Source organism: Gobius niger (genome assembly GCF_951799975.1).
Source record: "Gobius niger genome assembly, chromosome: 24".
Taxonomy (NCBI): domain Eukaryota; kingdom Metazoa; phylum Chordata; class Actinopteri; order Gobiiformes; family Gobiidae; genus Gobius; species Gobius niger.
In genome coordinates, this window is record NC_136875.1 from 15,137,713 (window position 1) to 15,156,214 (window position 18,502).

Here is an 18,502-nt window from a genome sequence, read left to right on the forward strand (position 1 = left end):
GGTACCTATGATCTATGGGTGGTACCTATGATCTGCGGGTGGTACCTATGATCTGCGGGTGGTACCTATGATCTGTGGGTGGTACCTATGATCTATGGGTGGTAGGTGAAGGTGGTACCTATGATCTGCGGATGGTACCTATGATCTGTGGGTGGTAGGTGTGTAGGTGGTACCTATGATCTGTGGGTGGTAGGTGTAGGTGGTACCTATGATCTGCGGGTGGTACCTATGATCTATGGGTGGTACCTATGATCTGTGGGTGGTAGGTGTAGGTGGTACCTATGATCTGCAGGCGGTACCTATGATCTATGGGTGGTACCTATGATCTGCGGCTGGTACCTATGATCTATGGGTGGTACCTATGATCTGCGGGTGGTACCTATGATCTATGGGTGGTACCTATGATCTGCGGGTGGTAGGTGTGGGTGGTACCTATGATCTGCAGGTGGTACCTATGATCTATGGGTGGTACCTATGATCTGCGGGTGGTAGGTGTGGGTGGTACCTATGATCTGCGGGTGGTACCTATGATCTGTGGGTGGTACCTATGATCTATGGGTGGTACCTATGATCTGTGGGTGGTACCTATGATCTATGGGTGGTACCTATGATCTATGGGTGGTACCTATGATCTGTGGGTGGTAGGTGTAGGTGGTACCTATGATCTATGGGTGGTACCTATGATCTGCGGGTGGTACCTATGATCTATGGGTGGTACCTATGATCTGTGGGTGGTACCTATGATCTGTGGGTGGTACCTATGATCTGTGGGTGGTAGGTGTAGGTGGTACCTATGATCTGCAGGTGGTACCTATGATCTATGGGTGGTACCTATGATCTGCGGGTGGTAGGTGAAGGGCTTGGGGTCGCTCGTCTCGTTGTCCGACTTCCTCTTGAGCTGCACAAACACTGACGTCGGCTTCTGCAGGTTCAGGTCTCGGTATTTCGGAGTTTTGAAAACGATCGCGAACTGTGAAGATTCAAAACAAAACGGTGAGAAAACTGTCAATTAAAGCGTCACATGAGGTGAGAGGGAGCGGAGGGAGCTGCGCAGGAGGAAGAGGAAGCAGGAGCTGATCATTTACTTTCAGAGCTGGACAGATCTGACCCTGTAGAGCCAGAGGATCACGTCCACATGATGGCGCTGTTGCATTTCAGGCTCCAGGGATTGGCATCACTATCATTACATAGATGCAATTCCACAAGTCCTCCACTAGAGGACGTATCAGACTCTTAAACAGTCAGCCAACAGATGCTAAGGGCCCACAACATTACTGGCAAACATCGCACACAGTAGTATCTGTAGTAGTAGTAGTAGTAGTAGTAGTTGTAGTATCAGTAGGAGTAGTAGTAGTAGTAGTAGTAGTAGTAGTAGTAGCATCATTAGTAGTAGTAGTAGTATCAGTACTAGTAGTAGCATCAGTAGTAGTAGTAGCATCAGTAGTAGTAGTAGTATCAGTAGTAGTAGTAGTATCAGTAGTAGTAGCATCAGTAGTAGTATCAGTAGTAGTATCAGTACTAGTAGCATCAGTAGTAGTAGTAGTATCAGTAGTAGTAGTAGTATCAGTAGTAGTATCAGTAGTAGTATCAGTACTAGTAGCATCAGTAGTAGTAGTAGTATCAGTAGTAGTAGTAGTATCAGTAGTAGTATCAGTAGTAGTATCAGTACTAGTAGCATCAGTAGTAGTAGTAGTATCAGTAGCAGTAGCATCAGTAGTAGCATCAGTAGTAGCATCAGTAGTAGTAGCATCAGTAGTAGTAGCATCAGTAGTAGTAGCATCAGTAGTAGTAGTAGTAGTAGCATCAGTAGTAGTAGCAGTATCAGTACTAGTAGCATCAGTAGTAGTAGTAGTATCAGTAGTAGTAGTAGTATCAGTAGTAGTAGTAGTAGTAGTAGTAACATCAGTAATAGTAGTAGTGTCAGTAGTAGTAGTAGTAGTAGTATCAGTAGTAGTAGTAGTAACATCAGTAGTAGTAGTAGCATCATTAGTAGTAGCAGTATCAGTACTAGTAGCATCTGTAGTAGTAGTAGTAGTAGTAGTAGTAACATCAGTAGTAGTAGTAGCATCAGTAGTAGTAGCAGTATCAGTACTAGTAGCATCTGTAGTAGTAGTAGTAGTAGTAGTAGTAGTAGTAGTAGTATCAGTGATCGTACCTGTCGGTGCACGTCGGTGGGGGAAAAGTCTCCGAGCGCCTCCCAGATCAGCCCCGACTCGTCCTCCTCGTAGAAGCGCACCTGGATGTCGTCTGACCACAAACACACACATGTGACACCACACAAACACACACATGTGACAGTAGCGTGTTCTCCGCCTCCCTACCTTTCTGGACTTTATCACAGAGCAGGTAGACCTCCTCGCCGCCCGTCACGCAGCCCGCCGTCCGGTCCATGCGCACGATCTTCAGGTTGGAGGCGTTCGGAGCCTCTGAGGAGGAGAAAGTCACGTTTACAGACAAAAGTCTTACAAAGTCACTGAAGTCACACGCTCTTCATCCTGACGACGAAGAGGACCTTTATAACCCTCAGGACGTCCCACACACGACTGGAGTCACTCCTTTTAGAGCAGGAGACCAAAGTGTGGCCAGAGAGTGACCTACATCTGGGTAACACCAACTCTCTCCCATTCATTCTCAATGGTAAATATGGATGCAGTACACTTTTTGGCCACCAGCGTGAAATTGGGGGCGCTGTTTCGCTCCTTTGGCACAGGTCGCTGACGTCAACAAAGGCATGTGTTAAAAATGGACTCAGAAAAGCTGAACTGACACTTTCAAAATCATCTAATGTCGGTGCTGCAGATACAGGTGTTGTTGTTCTTTACATTTTGCATTACATCACTACAATTATTGATTTTGTTCTACTAAAACTTGGCTTTTGCTTTCGTTAACATTTGTTTTAATGTAGCATGGGCTGTATCTGAATGTCCGCACTATCCCCTATATAGTGACTATATAGTGCTCACGCCATTTTGTAGGAGTGTCCGAATGTCCAGAGAGAAAAAAGTAGCCCACTCGAAATTTCCCACAATGCATCTGGAAAAGTAGTGAGCATCGATGGTCACTAAACGGGTCAATATAGCCCACAATCAGGGCTGGACTGGCCATCGGGAGATTCGGGAGTTTTCCCGGTGGGCCGACGTACTTTCGGGCCAGATGGGCCAATCACACCGAAATAAGGCCCATATTACCTTACACCGGCCCACAATTAACGGGAAAAGCCGACAGAATCTCTATCATTACACTTATGCAATTGCACAACTTCTCCACTAGAGGGATATGACGCTTTTTATACCCCTCTAGTAGCGCTTTCTTCGAGTCATGGTTCACAGATAATCTCGTATAATGAGCGATGGGCCTCTGGGACATAACACTCATGCCCCTCACACTGCGAATATAAGAGGAAATAGTTTATTATAACTCCCTCCAGGACCCACAGAACCTTAGACCTCTATTTTGTATACATTATAGACAAATGTTTGCAAAGAAGTGCATGCTGGGAGTTGGTCAGGTGACTCCGTCTTGCCCCTCGTCGTCAGTGCAGTTTGTAAATCTTCTAGTTTCCATTGAAAGGATTTACAATGTTTGGCCTTTTTGGGATTTCTATTCTCACTCCACACCTCCTGAACTCTGAGGTGAGTTTTAACATTTCATCTTGAATCTACAGTGCGATAATTTGGTTGGTTTTGAGAAGTTTATTTGTGTTGCAGTCGCGAGTGGAACTTCATTAACGGAACTCACATTTTAAGATTGTTAAGTAATTTTACAAAAGTTCCGTCAAGTTATAAATGAAAAGATGAAAGTGTTGAGTATTATGAGGCGTTAGCTTGAATTCGGCAGAAACAAAATGCAACTATTGTCCTCGATTCGTAGCTTTTACTGTTTTAGTTCAAGCCAAGGGTTTATTGTTTTGCTCCTCACCTCGATTATTGCATTGAATATGACTTTTTTTTTTTTTTGGAGGGCCGGTCTTGACCCAAAAGTCCCGGGCCGATTTTTTCTGCCAGTCCAGCCCTGCCCACAATGCATTGCGAGAGTGGGAGAAGAGCCTGACAGAGACAGGTCTGTGAACTAAACAACACGACGGAATGAAATCAGCTGTTTCAGTCGTGTTGCGTATTTGTCATGAATAAACGACCAAAATATAACCGGTTATGGTGAAAAGATGCAAAAAATTATTTTTCATCTCATGTTTGCCAGAGTTTTTTTGTCACATTTTTATTTATTTTTTGTCACATTTTTATTTATTTTTGTCACATATTTATGGTTTTTTGTCACTTTTTTATTTATTTTTGTCACATTTTTGTCGCTTCCTTTTAAAAAAATTTTTTTACACTTTTTCCAATAAGCTTTTACATTTGAGTAAAACCAAACTGGAGAGAAAGTGCTCGGTTCAGGTGGAAGGTAAGAGGTTAACATTGCTTGCTGTTCCCAAACTATCCACCAGAGGGTGCTGCAGCCCCTCAGCACCCTGGGTTGGCCTTGTGCATAATGCTGCTTCGGTATTCAAAATGGCCGCCGGAACAGAACATGTCACTGGAGACGCGTGTGGACTGACTCACTGCTGTCGTAGATGGGCTCCGACACCACCGGCTCCAGACGCCGCGAGTAGCAGGCGTTGCTGTCGGGCAGGAAGGCGGTGAACATGAGCCTCACCACGCTCAGGTCCATCTCTTTGGCCTGGGCGCAGGCGGCGGACGAGATCATGCTGCGCTGCTGGTCTGAGGGAGGGAGCAGAGAGGTTACGGCGAGCTCCTCGGGTCAGGGGGCGGGGCTGCGGGGGGGGGCGGATCCCTGACCTGTGAGCTCGCGCGGCGTCTGCACCTCCCCCTGCAGGGCGTCGATCTCCGGGTGGATGTGGACCCCGACGTTGTGGCCCAGCCTCACGGCCTCCGTCATGCGCTCCTCCAGGGTCTTCGCCACGTTCTTCTTCGTCACGTGGAGGATGCCCAGGTTCGGGAAGCTGACGGGTCAAAGGTCACATCCACTTAGAACCGGCTTCTGCACTGACATCATCACAATCGCTTTAGCTGCTCGGCTCAAAGGAATATTTAGCGTCGATACTACTTCTTTTCACAACCCTACTTTAGTCCAGCCAGTCTGTCTCCCCCTAGTGGCAGGTTCTGGATCCACAGACCCCAGAGGCTGGAGACTGAGGGTGGAGTTCCTGTCCTGTCCTGTAGTTATAGTGCTGTACCTGATGTGCGGGTCCTTGGACTGCAGGTCTGATGTTGTGTGGTAGTATTGCAGTAGTATTGCAGTAGTATTGCAGTAGTATTGCAGTAGTATTGCAGTAGTATTGCAGTAGTACCTGATGTGAGGGTCCTTGGACTGCAGGTCTGTTGTTGTGTAGTAGTATTGCAGTAGTATTGCAGTAGTATTGCAGTACCTTACCTGATGTGCGGGTCCTTGGACTGCAGGTCTGATGTTGTGCAGTAGTATTGCAGTAGTATTGCAGTAGTATTGCAGTAGTACCTGATGTGCGGGTCCTTGGACTGCAGGTCTGTTGTTGTGCAGTAGTATTGCAGTAGTATTGCAGTAGTATTGCAGTAGTATTGCAGTAGTATTGCAGTAGTATTGCAGTAGTATTGCAGTAGTATTGCAGTAGTATTGCAGTAGTACCTGATGTGCGGGTCCTTGGACTGCAGGTCTGTTGTTGTGCAGTAGTATTGCAGTAGTATTGCAGTAGTATTGCAGTAGTACCTGATGTGCGGGTCCTTGGACTGCAGGTCTGTTGTTGTGCAGTAGTATTGCAGTAGTATTGCAGTAGTATTGCAGTAGTATTGCAGTAGTATTGCAGTAGTATTGCAGTAGTACCTGATGTGCGGGTCCTTGGACTGCAGGTCTGATGTTGTGCAGTAGTATTGCAGTAGTATTGCAGTAGTATTGCAGTAGTATTGCAGTAGTACCTGATGTGCGGGTCCTTGGACTGCAGGTCTGTTGTTGTGCAGTAGTATTGCAGTAGTATCGCAGTAGTATCGCAGTAGTATTGCAGTAGTACCTGATGTGCGGGTCCTTGGACTGCAGGTCTGTTGTTGTGCAGTAGTATTGCAGTAGTATTGCAGTAGTATTGCAGTAGTATTGCAGTACTTTACCTGATGTGCGGGTCCTTGGACTGCAGGTCTGATGTTGTGCAGTAGTATTGCAGTAGTATCGCAGTAGTATTGCAGTAGTATTGCAGTAGTACCTGATGTGCGGGTCCTTGGACTGCAGGTCTGTTGTTGTGCAGTAGTATTGTAGTAGTATTGCAGTAGTATTGCAGTAGTATTGCAGTAGTATTGCAGTAGTATTGCAGTAGTATCGCAGTAGTATCGCAGTAGTATTGCAGTAGTACCTGATGTGCGGGTCCTTGGACTGCAGGTCTGTTATGCAGTAGTATTGCAGTAGTATTGCAGTAGTATTGCAGTAGTATTGCAGTAGTATTACAGTAGTACCTGATGTGCGGGTCCTTGGACTGCAGGTCTGATGTTGTGCAGTAGTATTGCGGTAGTATTGCAGTAGTATTGCAGTAGTATTGCAGTAGTATTGCAGTAGTACCTGATGTGCGGGTCCTTGGACTGCAGGTCTGTTGTTGTGCAGTAGTATTGCAGTAGTATTGCAGTAGTATTGCAGTAGTACCTGATGTGCGGGTCCTTGGACTGCAGGTCTGTTGTTGTGCAGTAGTATTGCAGTAGTATTGCAGTAGTATTGCAGTAGTACCTGATGTGCGGGTCCTTGGACTGCAGGTCTGATGTTTTGCAGTAGTATTGCAGTAGTATTGCAGTAGTATTGCAGTAGTACCTGATGTGCGGGTCCTTGGACTGCAGGTCTGATGTTGTGCAGTAGTATTGCGGTAGTATTGCAGTAGTATTGCAGTAGTATTGCAGTAGTATTGCAGTAGTACCTGATGTGCGGGTCCTTGGACTGCAGGTCTGTTGTTGTGCAGTAGTATTGCAGTAGTATTGCAGTAGTATTGCAGTAGTACCTGATGTGCGGGTCCTTGGACTGCAGGTCTGTTATGTAGTAGTATTGCAGTAGTATCGCAGTAGTATTGCAGTAGTACCTGATGTGCGGGTCCTTGGACTGCAGGTCTGTTGTGCAGTAGTATTGCAGTAGTATCGCAGTAGTATTGCAGTAGTACCTGATGTGCGGGTCCTTGGACTGCAGGTCTGATGTTGTGTGGTAGTATTGCAGTAGTATTGCAGTAGTATTGCAGTAGTATTGCAGTAGTACCTGATGTGCGGGTCCTTGGACTGCAGGTCGGCGATGCAGATGCCTTTGTCGCACTGTTTTCCCACCAGGCTGTGCGCGTGAAGCTGAGTGTTGTGGGACAGGGCGGTGACCAACTGCACCACGAGGCGCGCCGGCCCCGGGTAGTTACAGATCTGAGGAAGAGGAGACCACGTCAAACATCTGAGGAAGAGGAGACCACGTCAAACATCTGAGGAAGAGGAGACCACGTCAAACATCTGAGGAAGAGGAGACATCATCAAACATCTGAGGAAGAGGAGACATCATCAAACATCTGAGGAAGAGGAGACATCATCAAACATCTGAGGAAGAGGAGACATCAAACATCTGAGGAAGAGGAGACATCAAACATCTGAGGAAGAGGAGACATCAAACATCTGAGGAAGAGGAGACCACGTCAAACATCTGAGGAAGAGGAGACATCAAACATCTGAGGAAGAGGAGACCACGTCAAACATCTGAGGAAGAGGAGACATCAAACATCTGAGGAAGAGGAGACATCATCATCAAACATCTGAGGAAGAGGAGACATCAAACATCTGAGGAAGAGGAGACCACGTCAAACATCTGAGGAAGAGGAGACATCAAACATCTGAGGAAGAGGAGACCACGTCAAACATCTGAGGAAGAGGAGACATCAAACATCTGAGGAAGAGGAGACATCATCATCAAACATCTGAGGAAGAGGAGACATCAAACATCTGAGGAAGAGGAGACCACGTCAAACATCTGAGGAAGAGGAGACATCAAACATCTGAGGAAGAGGAGACCACGTCAAACATCTGAGGAAGAGGAGACATCAAACATCTGAGGAAGAGGAGACCACGTCAAACATCTGAGGAAGAGGAGACCACGTCAAACATCTGAGGAAGAGGAGACATCATCAAACATCTGAGGAAGAGGAGACATCATCAAACATCTGAGGAAGAGGAGACATCATCAAACATCTGAGGAAGAGGAGACATCAAACATCTGAGGAAGAGGAGACATCAAACATCTGAGGAAGAGGAGACATCAAACATCTGAGGAAGAGGAGACATCAAACATCTGAGGAAGAGGAGACATCAAACATCTGAGGAAGAGGAGACCACGTCAAACATCTGAGGAAGAGGAGACATCAAACATCTGAGGAAGAGGAGACCACGTCAAACATCTGAGGAAGAGGAGACATCAAACATCTGAGGAAGAGGAGACATCATCATCAAACATCTGAGGAAGAGGAGACATCAAACATCTGAGGAAGAGGAGACCACGTCAAACATCTGAGGAAGAGGAGACATCAAACATCTGAGGAAGAGGAGACCACGTCAAACATCTGAGGAAGAGGAGACATCAAACATCTGAGGAAGAGGAGACATCATCATCAAACATCTGAGGAAGAGGAGACATCAAACATCTGAGGAAGAGGAGACCACGTCAAACATCTGAGGAAGAGGAGACATCAAACATCTGAGGAAGAGGAGACCACGTCAAACATCTGAGGAAGAGGAGACATCAAACATCTGAGGAAGAGGAGACCACGTCAAACATCTGAGGAAGAGGAGACCACGTCAAACATCTGAGGAAGAGGAGACATCATCAAACATCTGAGGAAGAGGAGACATCATCAAACATCTGAGGAAGAGGAGACATCATCATCAAACATCTGAGGAAGAGGAGACATCAAACATCTGAGGAAGAGGAGACATCAAACATCTGAGGAAGAGGAGACATCAAACATCTGAGGAAGAGGAGACATCAAACATCTGAGGAAGAGGAGACATCATCAAACATCTGAGGAAGAGGAGACATCATCAAACATCTGAGGAAGAGGAGACATCAAACATCTGAGGAAGAGGAGACATCATCAAACATCTGAGGAAGAGGAGACATCATCAAACATCTGAGGAAGAGGAGACATCATCATCAAACATCTGAGGAAGAACCTGCTGCAGCTCGTCTCGAACCTCAGAACCTTGAGAACTCAACCACAATAGTATCTGTGATCGCAGCGCAAAATGCTGCGGTTAGCATCGGCGTGCTAAAGCTAGCGGCAGAATGCTAATGCTAACATCAACCAAGCAAGACTGGGATTAATAAATCAGGCTCAAGCCCAGAAACTCCCTCATCCCCTCTGGTTCACATGACTCTGCCTCCAGGAGAAGAAGCAGAGCCAGGAGGAAGAACTTCTCTCATAAACACAACAGCGGAAAACATCTGGATCGCTCAATATTTTGCCAGATTTGAGGCTAGTCCCAAAGAGTAGTGGTACGGATGCACCGATACCGCTTTTTCTAAAACCGATACGAGTACTTGGATGAAAGTACTCGCCGATACCGAATATTCTCACAGCAGATTGTTCAGTAGAAGTGAAAAAAACGGCAGTTGTAGCTAGCGTGAGCTAACCGTTAGCATTAGCCCGATGCTAACATGTAGCATCATGTTAGCATTCTCCGTTATTCATGTATTTATGGGCTGTTGAACCACTTTGCTCCTCCTAGAAACTATATTCATGATTCAGCGTTTGTTAAAGTCGTTTTTGCATAATTAGAGAAAATATAAATTTCTTCAAAATTGTTTTCCCCCTTAACTGTTTTTAAAAATGACCATATATGGGCGATTCCAGAGATGCCGTCTGTATCTATACAATGGATTTTTTTTTTTCCGCTCAAACTTGGCTGTAAATACTGTTGAAAGTGACGTTAGCCCGCAGTTAGCTTTGCCCGTTAGCATGTTAGCTTCTTCTTCGTGATTCTATTAGTGTGTATTGCTTTCTCCAAGACCCTCCAATCCTCCCATAAACACTTGTATCACCCCCACAGGGACTACGGGGAGGATTTATTAAGGTAAACACGTTACTTAGTGCTGCTTTAAATGGTCTCTTTTCGTCTTTACTTCAGCTCCTGTAGATTTTCTCGTGTGTTTGCAGTAACTTAGCGAGTAGCTACAGCGTTTTCATTGTTCTGCTGCAGCTCATTTTCCCTCAATATAAACATGCTGTATGTCTTTACTTTGGATTTTCTGAGGACTTTTTAGTCACTGGGTTAGTTTTTCAGATGAATAAACCCCTGGGCTTAAAACGGCGTCAGAATGGCCAAAACTGCGCTAGCCGCAAGTTAGCAACGTTAGCCTGTATGTTGTAAACACTGCAGACGTTTAGCTCTGGTTAAATCCAGCTCAGACTCTGGTTTAGAGAGCGCAGTCTGTAATAAAGTCAGCTCTATGTGGATTATTGTGTTTACACTAAACTATTCTACAGTTTGTTGCTTCTTCTCTCCGGCCGCAGGTCAAATGGTGTCGGTTTCTGGCATCGGGACCTCACCGATACACGATACCGGGATCGGTGCATCCGTAAAAAAAAGTGTGACAAAAAGTGACAAAAAAGTGACAAAAAATGACAAAAAAGTGACAAAAAATGGATGAAAAAGTGGCAAAAATGTGACAAAAAAGTGACAAAAAATGACAAAAATGTGACAAAAAATGACAAAAAAATGCTAAAAAACTGAAGAAAAAACTGAAGAAAAAATGACAAAAATGTGATAAAAAATGTGACAAAAAATGACAAAAATGTGACAAAAACATGACAAAAAAATTATAAAAAAGTGACGAAAAAGTGGCAAAAATGTGACAAAAAATTACAAAAAATTACAAAAATGTGACAAAAAATTTACAAAAATGTGACAAAAAAATGACCAAAAAATGCTAAAAAACTGAAGAAATTGTCAAATGTTATCGGTTTCTGGTATCGGGACCTCATGAATGAGTACAAGCATGTGGTATCGGCCCGATACACGATACCGGGATCGGTGCATCCCTAAAAAAAGTGGGAACATTTCAAACTCCGACAGTACATTGGGCAAAGTTTGAGCAAAAAATGATGCTGTTTACTGTTTTTGATCAACTCGTGCAGCAAAATAGTGGAGCAAAGTTATTTTTTCTCAAAGGATTCTGATTGATTTCCAGTTTTATGCTTGTGTTGCCCCTGGAAAGTGTCAAACTGCACAGGTAATGGTTTAAAAAGCTAAATCCACCATGGTGTTAAGCGTGTTTTGGTGAAATAATGGCCTTCAGCTTTGAACGTTTGTATTTTCCGTCCTAAATCCTTTAATGAAACCTGAAGAGCCGGGTCTGAAGCGTCCGCAGTGAGTTCTGAAGCCAGAGGAAAGCAGCACGAGACTAAACCGCCGAACGCTGCCGTTTGCTGTGGGACAGGAAACCATCGAAAGCGGCTCGATGTGTTTCTAGGAAGGAGCCCCCTGATTGGACGAGAGCCGGGACCAGGAAGAGGAAGTGGTTTGAGGGTTTTGTTCAACAGAAGCGGCTCCGGCTCGGTTTGCACTCACGCCGGGAACAAAAGAAAACGCTGATGAGACCTGGTGTGTCTCACAGTCCAGGGCCAGAGTCACAGGGAGGGAGACGATCCTTTAGGCCCCTGAGGGTGAAAATGACCTCTGAAAAGTGTGAAGAGCCGTGTTTTCCAAGATCCTCTTCCTCATGACAACGCACCATGTCCTGCTGTAAAGAAAACCTCTGCATCACTGGCTGCTCTGGGCAGAAAAGGAGAGAAACTCATGATGTGGACCCCCTCCTCCCCTGACCTCAGCCCTGTTGAGAACCTTTGGAGCCTCAAGAAAAACATCTATGAGTGTTGGAGGCAGTTTTCATCCAAACAGCAGCTCTGGGAGGTTATTCTAACATCCTGCAAAGAAATCCAAGCAGAAACTGTCCAAAAACTTAGCCTGGCTAACGCCAGACTAAAATCACAAGTGATATTTAGTCTGGGGACCACCAATTCATTTCCTCGTAGGAGAGGTGTGGTTTACGGGGCGCTACCAACGTCTATCATGCGTCTGCACGAGGCCACAGCCAATCGTATCATCGTATCCGATGACGTATGACGGACCCGCTGTAAACTTTCGAGCTAAACTATTTAGATCACGGCCTAAAGCTCGATCGAAAAATAGCGTCACGTCTGCTGCTGTCATGTTTGATCCGTAAATGAACTTTTTTTTTTTTAAATCCGTAAATAAACATCTTGCTGTCCCTCCTCGCTCTGTGATTGGTTCCCAAATCCACCGGAAAATTTGGGCCATGGTCCCCAGGCTGTTGTGCAGTTCGAAATAATTTGAGCGCACACAGCAGCCTGGAGTTAGCCAGGTTACCAAAAACTCACAAGTTTAATGGATTTAAGAATTTTGAAGCTGCTCAAAGAAGGTCCTATGGTAAAATATAACTTGACTACTAGTTTAACTAACTACTAATTACAAGCTTTAAAATGTATTTAAACTTATCAAAAAAGGGGAAATTGTAAGTTTTCAAAACTTAAAGGAACAGGCCACTGTTTTTACATACTGAGATATGTTCTTACCTGAGCTGTGACGAGTTCTTTAGGACCTGTCTGATCTTCAGTCACGTAAACACAGACGGCGTTAGCATTTAGCCTCTCCCTCTCTCCTCTATAGCTCCAAAACAGGTCAAGATAGAAGCTACCAAGCTCTTCCACGTTTTCCCTATTTAAATATGGTTACGAGAAGTGTTCCACTACAAAGTATAATTACACACAATTAAACAATGTGGATTTTCTAAGCGGATAAAAGGGGGAACTATATGGTAAGGCGTAATAATACCAGGAGTAGTTCGAAATCCGCGCAGTAAAGTGAAGATTACTGCGCGGATTTCGAACTACTCCTGGTTATACTTTGTAGTGGAACACTTCACGTAACCATATTTAAATAGAGAAAACGTGGAAGAGCTTGGTAGCTTCTATCTTGACCTGTTTTGGAGCTATAGAGGAGAGAGGGAGAGGCTAAATGCTAACGCCGTCTGCGCTGTGTTTACGTGACTGAAGATCAGACAGGTCCTAAAGAACTCGTCACAGCTCAGGTAAGAACATATCTCAGTGTGGAAAAACGGTGGCCTGTTCCTTTAAGGCAGAAATTCGATTTGGAACATCAAGACGTCTCTGTATCCCCAGATGAGGCCAAATCTCCCGGGTGAAATAAATGTTATAAGTGCATATGGAACAAAGGAGAAAAGTTGATATCTAAACTGTATCAGGGATCGGTATCCAATAGAAAAACCTCAACACTTTATATTAGAGATAAATGGAAGAATAATTATCAGTAGAAATGTGTGAAGACGAATGGTGTGATGTGAAACTCAACTAACCACGTCGAGCTCTAGAAAGTGGAAAATATTTTGTTGGAAAAATGTGGTGAGATTTTCTTTCCGACTCCTTCACATCAGCATCGCACTTCAAACATCTGCATCACCACCTGAACCGAGCACTTTCTCTCCAGCTCGGACAAAACGAGGATGAAAACTAAACAAAACGAACACAAAGAAACAACGGAAGAGCATCAGAAACGTATCAGAAACGTGACGGAAAAGCCCAGAAAAGAACAACAGAGAAGTGATGAAAACCCACATTCTCGCGGTTTCAAATGAAGAATCATCTCAGCTCATGTTTGTGTGAATGAGGGGAATTCCCCGACACCGTTCAGGAGGAGAAATAAAGAAAAGGAAAGTCTGGACCAGGAAGTGACTGAAATAACTCGAGTAAAATCGGTTCTGATTTACAGTTTGGTCCAGACGCCGTTTATTTCTGTCTCGAAACGCGACGGCAAAACCTGAAAAACGGCTGAACCTCTGGGTGAGGCTTTAATTTACTTAAAACTCAGTCCTGACGAGAGCTGGGCAATACGTCTGTTTGGAAGAAATGCTCATTTACAACAGGGATATCGGGTATCGGGCCGATACCACATACTCGTACTCATTAACTCATAGATACAGACGGCATCTCTGGAATCGCCCATATATGGTCATTTTTGAAAACAGTTAAGGGGGAAAACAATTTGGAGAAATGAAAACTTTCTCTAATTATTCAAAAACTACTGTAACAAATGCTGAATTATGAATATAGTTCCTACTAAATAAAGATACAAAGACATGGGGAGGAGCAAAGTGGTTCAACAGCCCATAAATACATGAATAACGGAGAATGCTAACGTGATGCTACATGTTAGCATCGGGCTAATGCTAACGGTTAGCTAGCGCTTGCTACAACTGCCGTTTTTTCACTTCTACTGAACAATCTGCTGTGAGAAAATATCCATATGGGCCTGATTTACACTTGACTTTATTTATGTGATAAATAAGTTGATTTTCCACCAGAAAATGGCAAAAAAAGAGGGAAAAATTGTTTCTCTAAAGATTCTATTTTCCCCCTCGGCGAAGCCACGCCCCCTTATATGACGAGATGCGTCTGTATCTATTGACTGCCAGCCATTTTCACATCAGAGGCTCCCACTGCCAGAGGTTTTTCGTTTTTTCAAGACCCCAATGAAGGTCTAGGTCTATGTCAACACGAAACCCACTAAAAGAAAGATTAGCCTCTCTTCTTTCATCTAGTTTGTTTGTAACTCTTTCCATTCTTTAGTAATCGTCCGTAGAAAACAGGTGAAATCACCCAAAATGCTGGTTTCTGACCAAAAAGCTGAAAACGAAAGAGCAATGCTGCCACCTAGTGACTCAATAAAATAACGTGTAGTTCTTTCATTGAGTCACTAGGTGGCAGCATTAGGAAGCACAACTAAGATTTTAACACCAGACATGCTCAAGGCTTTGCTGCAGCTGTTCCCATTGAAAAACCCAATTGACGTCTATAGATGTCATTGGCAGTCAATGAGTTAATGACGACACTCCCTAAACCAGTCTGTGCTGGATTTAACCAGAGCTAAATGTCTGCAGTGTTTACAAGATACAGGCTAATGATGCTAATGTTGCTAATGTTGCTAATGATGCTAATGTTGCTAATGATGCTAATGATGCTAATGTTGCTAATGATGCTAATGTTGCTTATGTTGCTAATGTTGCTAATGATGCTAATGTTGCTAATTTTGCTAATGATGCTAATGTTGCTAATGATGCTAATGTTGCTTATGTTGCTTATGTTGCTAATGATGCTAATGATGCTAATGTTGCTAATGATCCTAATGTTGCTAATGTTGCTAATGTTGCTAATGTTGCTAATGATGCTAATGATGCTAATGTTGCAAATGTTGCTAATGCTGCTAATGCTGCTAATGTTGCGAATGTTGCTAATGCTGCTAATGTTGCTAATGTTGCTAATGTTGCTAATGTTGCTAATGATGCTAATGATCCTAATGTTGCTAATGATGCTAATGATGCTAATGTTGCTAATGATGCTAATGATGCTAATGATCCTAATGTTGCTAATGTTGCTAATGATGCTAATGTTGCTAATGTTGCTAATGTTGCTAATGTTGCTAATGATGCTAATGTTGCTTATGTTGCTTATGTTGCTTATGTTGGTAATGTTGCTAATGTTGCTAATGTTGCTAATGCTGCTAATGTTGCTAATGTTGCTAATGCTGCTAATGTTGCTAATGTTGCTAATGTTGCTAATATTGCTAATGTTGCTAATGTTGCTAATGCTGCTAATGTTGCTAATGTTGCTAATGCTGCTAATGTTGCTAATGTTGCTAATGTTGCTAATGCTGCTAATGTTGCTAATGTTGCTAATGATGCTAATGTTGCTATAGTTGCTAATGATCCTAATGATGCTAATGATCCTAATGATGCTAATGATCCTAATGTTGCAAATGTTGCAAATGTTGCTAATGCTGCTAATGCTGCTAATGTTGCTAATGATGCTAATGTTGCTAATGATGCTAATGATCCTAATGATGCTAATGATCCTAATGTTGCTAATGTTGCTATAGTTGCTAATGATCCTAATGTTGCTAATGTTGCTAATGTTGCTAATGCTGCTAATGTTGCTAATGTTGCTAATGCTGCTAATGTTGCTAATGTTGCTAATGTTGCTAATGTTGCTAATGTTGCTAATGATGCTAATGTTGCTATAGTTGCTAATGATCCTAATGTTGCTAATGTTGCAAATGTTGCTAATGCTGCTAATGTTGCTAATGTTGCTAATATTGCAAATGCTGCTAATGTTGCTTATGTTGCTAATGCTGCTAATGATCCTAATGCTGCTAATGTTGCTAATGTTGCTATATAGCCACTAGCAGTGATTCTTACTCTGTTTTATGCCCAGGGGATTATTCATCTGTAAAACTAACCCAGTGACAAAAAAGTCGTTAGAAAATCCCAAATAAAGAGATACAGCAGGTTTATATTGATCAAAATGAGCAAAACAATGAAAATGCTGAAGCTCCTGGATCAGTTTCTATAAACACAGGAGAAAATCCACACGGAGCTGAAGTAAAGGAGAAAAGAAACCATTTAACATCTCAATACTATTGTTAAATACAAATACATAAATGAATAAAGCACAAGCACTGAGGAGCTTTAGGACCTGAGCTGTTCTGTCTGTGATGGACAGAGACATAAAAACAAAATGGCATCTGAAATAACTTCTCTTTAAAGTGTCACCAACTTCACTTAAGGAAATGTAAATGAGTAAATTAACTAATTACAAATCAATCCACTGTGGAAAAGACCGTCTGTAAACCGTCTGTTCACTTCAGAAAGTGTTAAAGAAAATGCCTTGTACTCATATCAGTATCGGCAAGTACTTAAATCAAAGTATCGGTTTCTAGAACAAGTGGTTTCGGTGCCTCCCTAATATACAACATTGATCTCCAATGTAGGGGAAAAAAAGGAGGAAAAATAGTACAAAATTGCATTTAAAAAAAAAAACATAAAGCATGTGGGGAGTTTGTTTTTCAATAAACTCATCGTACATGAAGAAATCTGAAAATGAAACTGTGAAATGTGGAAGAAAAACCTGATTTAGAGAAAACCAGCTCCAGGACACGGGACGTAAAACCAAAATAAACTCTTCTTCAGACTCTGACAGGAAAACTAAAACTTTTCGTTCAGTTTTCGTCTCATTTCAGTCACGAAAACAGAACTTTGATAAAGTTGATGAAACGAACGCCGGTCAGTTTGTCTTTGTTTCTGTTTTTACTCGTGAGACTCACGTGTCGAGACGAGACCAGGGAAAACCCCAGATTCCTCCGTCTCACAATCACCTCACACACCCGGGACTGAGCCGGGACTGAGCCGGGACTGAGCCGAGACTGAGCCGGGACTGAGCCGAGACTGAGCCGGGACTGAGCCGGGACTGAGCCGGGACTGAGCCGAGACTGAGCCGGGAGACTGAGCCGAGACTGAGCCGGGACTGAGCCGAGACTGAGCCGAGACTGAGCCGAGACTGAGCCGGGACTGAGCCGAGACTGAGCCGGGACTGAGCCGGGACTGAGCCGAGACTGAGCCGAGACTGAGCCGGGACTGAGCCGGGACTGAGCCGAGACTGAGCCGGGACTGAGCCGGGACTGAGCCGAGACTGAGCCGAGACTGAGCCGGGACTGAGCCGAGACTGAGCCGGGACTGAGCCATGACTGAGCCGAGACTGAGCCGAGACTGAGCCGGGACTGAGCCGGGACTGAGCCGGGACTGAGCCGGGACTGAGCCGAGACTGAGCCGGGACTGAGCCGAGACTGAGCCGGGACTGAGCCGGGACTGAGCCGGGACTGAGCCGGGACTGAGCCGGGACTGAGCCATGACTGAGCCGGGACTGAGCCGGGACTGAGCCTCATCCTGAGTAGAGATACTGTTACATGTTGCAGTACTGTATAATTCTACTTCGGTATTCAAAATGGCCGCCACAACAACAAAGGTCACATGACTGAAAGGCGTGAATAGAGCGAGGTCAGAGCCACGTCTTTAACCTCTGACCTCCCGCCAAAACCAAATCCATTCTCTCCTCTTTGCCATTGTTTTTATTTCTCTTATGTGTTTTTGCCACTTTTTTGTCACTTTTTTGCTGAATTTTTGTGACTTTTTTGCTGGATTTTTGTCACTTTTTTTGCTGGATTTTTGTCATTTTTTGCTGGATTTTTGTCTTTTTTTTGCTGGATTTTTGTCATTTTTTGCAGGATTTTTGTCACTTTTTTGACAAATTTTTGTCACTTTTTTGCTGGATTTTTGTCACTTTTTTTGCTGGATTTTTGTCGCTTTTTTGCTGGATTTTTGTGACTTTTTTGCTGGATTTTTGTCACTTTTTAGCCGAATTTTTGTCACTTTTTTGCTGGATTTTTGTCATTTTTTGTTGGATTTTTGACAGTTTTTTTTGCTGGATTTTTGTGACTTTTTTGCTGGATTTTTGTGACTTTTTTGCTGGATTTTTGTGACTTTTTCGCTGGATTTTTGTCATTTTCTTGCTGGATTTTTGTCGCTATTTTGCTGGATTTTTGTCACTTTATTTGCTGGATTTTTGTGACTTTTTCGCTGGATTTTTGTGACTTTT

At 43.7% G+C, this 18,502-nt stretch overlaps 1 protein-coding gene across 1 annotated transcript in view; it reads right to left on the reverse strand.

Moving 5' to 3' along the window:
- The window catches only part of nfkb1 (nuclear factor of kappa light polypeptide gene enhancer in B-cells 1), a 51,615-nt gene that overhangs the window by 17,535 nt on the left and 15,578 nt on the right, over positions 1-18,502 (reverse strand). Inside the window, exons 6-11 of the mRNA XM_079582358.1 lie at positions 7,210-7,361; positions 4,797-4,960; positions 4,560-4,718; positions 2,322-2,426; positions 2,156-2,247; positions 832-970 (exon numbers count right to left, since the gene is read on the reverse strand). Coding sequence (XP_079438484.1) covers positions 832-970; positions 2,156-2,247; positions 2,322-2,426; positions 4,560-4,718; positions 4,797-4,960; positions 7,210-7,361 — 811 coding nt within the window. The remainder of the gene's footprint in view (positions 1-831; positions 971-2,155; positions 2,248-2,321; positions 2,427-4,559; positions 4,719-4,796; positions 4,961-7,209; positions 7,362-18,502) is intronic.